The following is a 9,444-nucleotide window of genomic DNA, read 5'->3' as shown; positions in this document are numbered from 1 at the left end:
ACAAAGCGCCCGCAGCAGCATGATGGCTTTTCCAGTGATGTAAGGGCGTCACAGATAGAGTGACTACATTTTACATGAATTGACAATTTCCTTAATGACGTATCAAAGCCACAATGTTTTGCGGCCTCCCCGAGTTGCCAAAACCCCATTACAGAGGAGACCTGAGGTCTCTCTTTTTCTTTTCTTTTTTTGGGTAAAAACACGGCCTAAGAAAATGACGACTAGCCCAATCTCAACAGCCCCACTGAAAAAACTGCAAATGCAGTGATTTTCTTATTAGATGTAATAGTAGCAGCAGCGGTGGTGGTGGCGGCGGCAGCAGTTTGGAGTCTTTTCCAAATTGTATTCCAGTGCTGGAGTGGAAATGGGCTTGATCTCTTTGGGGTTTTCGACTCCTTCCATGCGTCGGTCCGTCCATCCATTATCCTCCCTCATTTCCATCTCATCTCCACGTGCAATTCACACACCAAAGCCATTACCATGCATCGCATCTGCTGCGAAGTAAACTTATGTTGTTCTTACACATGCCATTTTTTGTTCATCGGTATTTATTTATTTCCCATCTTTTCCCGTTTGTCAGAAAACATTCTATACTGATACTACTCGAGTATGTGGTTGACAGGTCTTGTAAAGCATTGAGGAACATCCAACGTTTTGATTTCTAATGGGGCCTGATACTACGGGGGAATTTTAACCACTTCATGGATCTCAACAAATCAGGACTTCTGGCATGGGAGAGAGGGAGGGGGAGGAAGAGAGGGGGGAAGAGACGGGGGGGAGAGAGAGAGAGAGAGAGAGAGAGAGAGAGAGAGAGAGAGAGAGAGAGAGAGACAAGGATGCATAGAGAAACATGCCGTCTTTAGACGCCACAAAACAGCTGGGCGTAGTAGGTTCTCGGCCTCCCCTCTCCTCTCCGCTTGATCTACCCAATCCTCTACCTGCTGTTTACACTGTAAATTTTTCACTCGCCCAGTCACCCCCTTCTCCTACCTCCTCCACCCCCAGGCCCCAACACCCTCTACCTCCCTCCCAGCCCCACTGCACTGCCCCACTCCTGCAGGCCTCCCATGGGGGCCCTGGCGGTGGTGTTTATGGAATAGCGTAATTACTGCTCGACATGAACACAGAGGTAGAGTTACCCAGCCCAGAGTCCCCGGAGCCCCACCAGTGAGCGCAGCGGCCTTCCTCTAAAGGTAGCAATAACACCACAAGCTAAGGACCCAGCCGACCAAGCAAGCCCAGCCCAGCCAGGCAGTAACTTTTTCAGAGTTGAGGTGGCGGACAAAATGTCAATTTGTCAAGGCAAGGGGCCTGGTGCTCAATCGCTCCATTGACTTGAACTGACTAGAAAATAAGCACGTGTGAGCTTAAAACGTAATCCGATACGCGTTAAAGAGGTGGATGAAATATGAAGAATAACTCATTAGGATGTAGATTTTTTTTAAATACTGAAAATTCCGCTGGCTCTCTGCCTGAATGTACATGACCTGCCGCTATACTGACTGAGTGGGATGTAGCAAAATAATAATAATAATAATGAGCAAAAAAGGAACCCAAAACAGGAAAAGGACAGAGTTTTAGAATTGACGGCAAATTTTATTACTTTACCAAAGGCCCTCCTTAGTTTGCATTTGAGAGACCTCTCATTTTACTCGATGCAAAACAACGTACAGGATGCTAAAATAAACATTCAAACAGAAAACGAGGGCCTAGTCCGACAGATGTAATAAAAATAACGCACATCTAACCATAATGTTATATACAGTTTCTCATCAGGTGTGTCCTGTAGCTGTGTCCACGTAGCATTTTTTCTTTGTTTCATTTTTTGTTTGTTTGGAGATACTTTCAAAACCGTGAAATGTTGTGATGTGTTACATCAGATTAAAAGCTCAGGTGACACTACCTGTCTGAAGCATCTCAACGCTGCTCTGAAGCTAATGTTCTGACACAGGATAAATTGACTCAAGTCACAATGTCCATGGTTCACACATTCAAGAGACATGAAACCAAAAAGCTGCCAAAACAGCAACATTATAGTACAGACACGGACACCCTTGAAGCTTGAAACACTGTCTCAGATAGCATTAGCAATCCACGGTCATGGAGCACATGCTTTTGGGCTGCAATGACAAGACCAAGATACAGAGACCGAAGACGACAGAGATAAAGAGAGAGAGAGTTGCAGAGAGAGAGAGAGAGACGGGGATACAGAAAGAGGTACAGAGAGAGGTACAGAGAGAGGTACAGAGAGCTAGAGAGAGAGAGCGTACTGGTTCCGAGTTCAACAGCTCAGTGGATGAAAGTCCCGATTGAATGTGGTACGACGGCTCGGCTTTTAAAAGCTCTTCAAAACTTCTCTGCCCCCAGCGACTCCTTCTCCAGCATGAGGTCTCCAAACCTCTGCTGCAGCTCCTTCTCACGCTCCTGCTGCCGCTGGTTGTCCTCCCGCAGGGCCTGCAAACACACGACACCACCACCATGAGTACACATCAACACCAGGAGACCGAGTAAACCTCAATGCATGTCCCTCAGGACCCCGTTTCTCGAAAGCATCATTGCTGACCAGTTAGCAACTTACTGGGTTTCCAATGGGAAATTGCATTGCAAGTAAGTAAGTTGCTAACTTAGTTAGCTAAGAAATTGTCGAGAAACACACTCCAGAGCGCCGGCAAACCGAACAACACAACACCAAGAGTAACACGTATGAATGACGTACTGTGCGTCAGAGGAGAGACTGCAACCAAACTTGAGCATCACATCAACCATTTCAAACCAGAGAAAGCTTGGAGCCATGTAACACGGAACACCACCACTATGGATTGAGTGACGCCAAACTTCTTAAAAGCATTCCACACTTCATGGCCAGGATCTCCTGCTTTTGTGTGTGTGTGTGTGTGTGTGTGTGTGTGTGTGTGTGTGTGTGTGTGTGTGTGCGTGCGTGCGTGCGTGCGTGCGTGCGTGCGTGCGTGCGTGCGTGCGTGCGCGCCTGCAGGCGTCGTGGGATGGCCAGGTCCTCCTGCTTAACAAACTGTGTGTGTGTGTGTGTGTGTGTGTGTGTGTGTGTGTGCGCGTGCGTGCGTGCGTGCGTGCGTGCGTGCGTGCGTGCGTGCGTGCCCTCCTGTCAGACTGACCTCCAGGCGCCGTGGGATGGCCAGGTCCTCCTGCTTCTTGAGCTCGCTGAAGGTGCGCAGCTCCACGTGCGCCTGCTCCACCTGATCCCACAGGTCCCCCAGCTGCTTGACCAGGCCCATGGCGCGCGACTGGTAGCCGCCCAGCAGGATCTTCAACTTCTTCTCACTCTTGGCCGCCCGCTTGGCCTCCGTCGTCATGTGGCCACGGTTGATCTGCAGGGGAGGGAGGGAGGGAGGAGGGTTTTATGTGAGGATGCTTGTGATTGGATTTGATTCTGCATGGGAAAGTAAGAAACGTAATTTTCAATTCTTTGTATGACCAGTGCATGTAAAGAAATTGACGATAAAGCTGACTTATGACTAGATTTGTTTATGTTTTTTTATGTATTTAATTAGATACCACACTACTATGAACCGTGGCTAGTTCATGGCCAGACCAAGCATGAGGTCACGTGGACTCAGCTGATGCAGGACTTTTTCTTTTTTATTTAATGTAATACTTTGTCTTTAATTTTATTTGATCGCATATGACTAAGAACCAGGAACCAGTTTATGGCTAGAGGAGGTATGTTGTCATGGCCCCGGCTGATCTGCAAGGGGAGGGATGGCTGTTCGTTAGTTTGTCTATTTATGCATGTGTGGTCATTTCATTTTAAAAGGAACTAAGGATAGCTAGTGGGTAGAGCAGGTATGAAGGGAATATTAGAAATAGGCAATGAGTAAATGCAATACAAACAATATGAATAGGAGTACAGCAAACAAAATCAAACCACAAAACATTTCGTGGTTTAAAAATGTATATTGAGCATACGCTACTTTCGTCGGCGGGGTTAATATTTCAGTTTAATATTATTATTTTTTAATCACTGATGACACATCAGACCAAATTCCATGATTATATGCTGCCCATTTTGGCTTCCAAGCGAAACCGTTCCAATGGTTAATTTCCCAAATGTGACTTCCATGACAAATGCACAATCACAATCATCATCATCATCATCAAAGCCATCATTTCTTAATCATTCAACAAGCTTTAGTGCAACGTTCAGGGCAGTGGCGTTACAAAATGATTTTAGGAAATGGCTAGTTTGGAGTCAGTGCGTAACGGTACCTGACCCAAAAGAAAGACCGCTATTATTATACATTTTTATTACTCTGTATTCCTCTCCGCTAGAGGACCACAGGAGGCACGGGTCCAGAGATCCCTGTGCGTACGTACATCTTGCACGGGAAATTCCACATCATTCTGGAAGGTGCTGACAGGTCGCACCAATATTCCTAGAGCCCAGTTATTCCCCCTCAGATAAAAAAAACCCCTATTCTGCCAACTCATGCAAACGGCTCTGTTTTCTAACACTGATGCTTCATTGGAGATCTGGATAAAAGCTCAGATAGATTTTTTTTTAAATGCTGGCAGCGCAAAAAGAACATGGCTGCTGTAGAAGACAGGAAGGAAGAAGAAGAAGAAGAAGAAGAAGAAGAAGAAGAAGAAGAAGAAGAAGAAGAAGAAGAAGAAGAAGAAGAAGAAGAAGAAGAAGAAGAAGAAGAAGAAGAAGAAGAAGAAGAAGAAGAAGAAGAAGAAGAAGAAGAAGAAGAAGAAGAAGAAGAAGAAAAAACTGAATCTGTACACGAAGTACCAGCTCGACCAAAAAAAAGCAAGTCTCAGAAAGGGTTTGTTTTACAATTAGCTGTGACTTGCAAAAGAGCAGCCTTAGCCTAAAAACAATACTTTGGGGGTGGAGGAGGACGGAGGACGGGGGAGAGAAGTTCCAACATCCAACATCAACAGGTCTCATGGCAACGGCACGCTGTACTGTGTCTCCAGCGAGCTCCCCTATTACCAGGCCATTACTCTGCTGTCCAAAATGGATCCCGTTTCATACACTCTCATGTCTGATCTCTCTCTTTTATTTGGCCTTTTTATGTCTATTATTTTATAAGATTTTTTTTTTGGTCTTTGACGACTTTACTGATGATAGGACAGTTTGAGAGGTGGACAGGAAGCGAATGGGGAGAGATATGGGGAGGGGTCTGCAAAGGACCCGGTCCGGAAATTGAACCCGGGTCGGCTGCATGGCAGACGAGTACCCTACTGGTTGGCCACCACAGGGCCTATGGCTTTATTTTTGAGAGGGCAGCAATGAAGAGTGGGACAGGGAAAATGGAAAAGGGATGGAGTTGAGGGACCAACCGTGCTGGGCTGGCCGGACACGAAGCCTGCTTATGGGAGGAGCCCCATAGGCACTACTTGCCCAATCAGCATCCTCATTGCTGCGCCACTGCAGCTTATAGCAGCAATGTTAGATTTGGACCAATGCTGCAAATCTGTGACACTTCTACAATGGTTATAGCAAGAACGTGCTCCCAGAAAAAAAACATCGTCCCAGACATAACGTAGAGAGGGATCTGTAAAAGTGATTGTAGTGTACGAACGGCAAGGACAGACTGACTACCTGGGCAAAATATAGAGGCTGTACACCAATGATACAGTAACTCTTGGGCTATACCCATGACAGTATCATGACACAATGACAACAGTGACTGAGCATATGCTGAGAGAAAGTGTAAGGCGGGGTAAAGGGCTGACGTCTCACCCCAGCAAACCGAGCAAAATGGACAGCACCCCCCCCACACCCCCAAACCCGCATCTCCCCTCTAGCCTTGCCATTCCTCTCTCTCCCTCTCTCCCTTCTTTCACACGTCCATCCCATCACGGCATGCAGCAGCACCCTCCACCCGTCCCCCTGTCTCCACATGCAGCATGCCGGTCGTGTGCGGCCCCGGCACATGAACCCACTGGCCTTGTTGACTCTCTGCTGCACTGAGGAAGGGGGTGAAGGAGGGGGGATATCAGGGTGCACATGCCCTGCACTGAGAGGGATCTGGGGTGGGGGGTTCAGGGCGCCAGGGAAGGGAGGATGGAGGCTGTTGCTGCTGCATGAGGGATGAGGGGATTGGGGGGGTTGTGGTGACACAAGACACTTCAACACCACACACAAGACAGACACACAAACGGGCTCACACACACACACACACACACACACACACACACACACACACACACACACACACACACACACACACACACACACACACACACACACACACACACACACACACACACACACACACACACACACACGCATAATCCCTCGCGCCCTTGGGTTTTGCACTAGTGTGTGTGTGTGTGTGTGTGTGTGTGTGTGTGTGTGTGTGTGTGTGTGTGTGTGTGTGTGTGTGTGTGTGTGTGTGTGTGTGTGTGTAAGTCTCTGTGTGTGTGCGTCTGTGTGTGTGTGTCTTCAGAGGCTCCTTCTGCTGCTGCTGGTTGATAAATGTGGTATGCAGCTGCCAGGCCTAGAAATCCTCGCTCGCGCTTCTTTCAATGAAGCCACTGCAGACAGGCAACCCCCCCATACACATAACCCCCCCCCCCACACACACACACACACACATTAAGTCTCCCCCCTTTTCTGCATACACACACACACACAAGGGGGACAGACATACACGCGCACGCGCACACACACACACACACACGCGAGCGCACTAACCCACACACAGCAACACCCCGACACTCCCGCAGACACAAGCCCACACTTCCACACACACTCTTGACGCCCCCGGCCCCTGTGGCCCCGGCAAGAGAGCTGCTGTGTGAATGGGCTCCAAGTTTCCGCCCAGTGTTGCGAGCCAAAAAATATGAAACAAACGCACCCTTTGTGGAGCGATGGCGCGCCGCTCCGCACCCCCTGATTAGCTGAAACTTTGCACATGTGCGCCTCTCTCTCTTCCTCACTCGTTGGCCCTCCCTTTTTTTCGCTCCCTCCCTACTCCTCCCTCTCCATCTCTGTCTCTACCATACGCTCTACTCTTCCTCACCCCCTCTCCCCTCTGTCTCTGCTTCCCCTACTCCTCTCTACCTCTCCTTCTCCATTCATTCATTTCATTTCAGTCTCTTCTCCCATCTCTACATTCACTCTCTTGTCGCTTCATCTCTCTCTCTCTTGTCTCCTTCCCTCCCTCCACCTCTTTCTAACATACTTTTCTTCAGTCTCTCGCTCCCTCACCCTCCAGTCTCGCTTTCCTCTTCAGTCTCTCTACATCCATTCTTTTCAATCCATCCATCCCTCCCTCCCTCTCTCTCTCTCTATGAGTCTCTCACCCTCCTCCTCCTCGTCTCTCTCACCAGAGCAGCAGTACCACATCGCGGTGGTGGTGTCTGCAGTGTAGGGCCGAGGGCTGTTTTGAGTGGCGTTAACGCAGCCCAGTAAAGCAGAGTTAGTAGACGCCTGATGATTACACCGTCGGGACTCTTCATTAGTCCCTGACCCTCGCTTGATTAAGCTGATTAAACTGTCACCAATTCAATCCATTCATTTATTTATTTACTTACAAAAAAACGACGACGACTTACGCCAATGGGCTGGAATTACTTGAAAAAGAGGGGTGTGGTGGGGGGACGGAGGGAGTGGTTGGAGTTTGTTCATGTGGCTGAAGTCATGAAACTTCCATGCAGCAAAAACGTGAGAACGGCGGGAAAAGGGGGGGAATCTTAAGGATCAAGTGATGAATGACATAATTACTGAAAATATAATTGGAGGCCATTTTCCTTCTGGGAAAAAAAAAATCTTCACTCATAGTCGTATGTGATGGGGTGGGGGGAAAAGTGTTGGGGCCACATTTCTCAGGCGGAATGATGGCTTGTAATTAAAGGGCAATTAAGCTCCAAATTGAAGATTTTTTTGTAAATAGTAATAATTGTGAACTGATGCTTCTACAAACATTATCAAAACAAAGTCTCTTCAATATTATTTCTTCTGCCATTACTGCTCCTGACACCAGCGAAGAGCTAAGCAACACTACCACCTGCTGGTTAAAGAAGGCAATAACCACTGTAGGACCACTGAGGGTTGTTGAGATTCTGCGATTGGAAGAGAAAGCGTTGGATAATTTGCCGTGCATAGAAATGCAAGGGGAACACTTCGTAACAAAATGGCGAGTGTCTTGCAAATATCCTGCCTGTTCCACTGCCAAGAGCAAATGATCTGACGAACTGTGCAAATGGCATTTCAATCATAGTCCATTATTGTGTTTCGCCACATCACACTCCCCATGAGGTGCAGCACTGCATGTGTGCAGTTCAAAAATATCCCATGACAAAAAGGGATCTTGAAGCATTAGTTTGATGCACACCAGGTAACATTTCAAGCAATAACCACCAAGTCTTCATCACAATTTTAACCACAATTCTTTTTTAATGTCCCTCGGTCAACCCGGTGCATATCCCTATGCCTCGCCGTATATTGAGGTAAGGCCTGGTCTCCTTAACCTACAACAGATGCCTACCGTCATTGCCAATGTGGCTGCCAAGAGTCAGGCCCTTGCTTGGATCTCAATATACCTCCTCCTGCAGTTTCCTCTATCCTCCTGCCTTCCTTCCTCCCATGAGGGACACAAAGAAGGAATCAAGTTGAGGATGGAGGAATCACATTGCCATTACGCACCACATGCAGACAGGCTTCTCTGGCCTCTTGCCTCCCTTCTCCATCCTCTCGCCTTTTCGTGTACTAAAATGTCCTCGATGAAGTAGAGCCTCAAGCACGTAGGAAGCACTGGAGGATCGATGAGATCCAGCCCTTGTCTAGGTGGACACATTTACCATAGGGCTGCCTTCCTCTAGCCTGGTCTAACCATCCCCTCATAATAATTTCATCCACACTACAGAGGTTCTGGAATGGCCGAAAAACAAGTATTGGTGGAAGGGGTAAACTGTATTTGGAGCACAAAATGTGTGCATTCCATTTTACCCAATTGCTTGAGTTTATTTGTGACATGTAATCTGCTCTCATGTAATGCATTCTCGTTTGGCCCCACCCCATTCACTGATTGGTCAGTAATCTGCCAACAAGAATAATCTCCTTCCAGTAGACAAGACCCAGACATAATATGGAGGATAAATGTAAATTAACTGCAGCTTTACATATGACAAGGCCAAGCTAGTCCCAAACCTAGACAATACTGTAATTCCACAGCAATGCCAATAGTACGGTGCCAAACTATATTATTTACGTTATAATCTGGCTCACTAGGCTAATCCCATCTTCTCCTTACCTCCAGCCTCTTCTCCAGGGACTCTATGCGGTCCTTCTTGCTGGCCAGGTTGGCACGGGTGTAGCGGCTCTGGCCGGGCAGGTAGAGCACCTGGCTGTAGCACTCCTCCCACACCTGGTTGTAGGCCTCCATGGACAGGTCCCCGTGGCCCATGCCCTGCTTCACCACCTCCATCTCCTGCGCCAGCAGCTCCTTGGCCTGA

General features: G+C 47.9%; 1 protein-coding gene across 1 annotated transcript in view; it reads right to left on the bottom strand.

Moving 5' to 3' along the window:
• Nucleotides 1–1,078: 1,078 nt before the first annotated feature.
• cdc5l (CDC5 cell division cycle 5-like (S. pombe)) overlaps nucleotides 1,079–9,444 on the bottom strand; it is a 30,161-nt gene continuing 21,795 nt past the window's right edge. Inside the window, exons 14-16 of the mRNA XM_063184477.1 lie at nucleotides 9,243–9,440; nucleotides 3,132–3,344; nucleotides 1,079–2,454 (exon numbers count right to left, since the gene is read on the bottom strand). Of these exons, the coding sequence (XP_063040547.1) occupies nucleotides 2,347–2,454; nucleotides 3,132–3,344; nucleotides 9,243–9,440 (519 nt within the window). The 3' untranslated portion in view covers nucleotides 1,079–2,346. The remainder of the gene's footprint in view (nucleotides 2,455–3,131; nucleotides 3,345–9,242; nucleotides 9,441–9,444) is intronic.

The sequence above is a fragment of the Engraulis encrasicolus genome, chromosome 19 (genome assembly GCF_034702125.1).
Source record: "Engraulis encrasicolus isolate BLACKSEA-1 chromosome 19, IST_EnEncr_1.0, whole genome shotgun sequence".
Lineage (NCBI taxonomy): Eukaryota > Metazoa > Chordata > Actinopteri > Clupeiformes > Engraulidae > Engraulis > Engraulis encrasicolus.
This window is presented reverse-complemented; position numbering and strand designations above follow the sequence as displayed.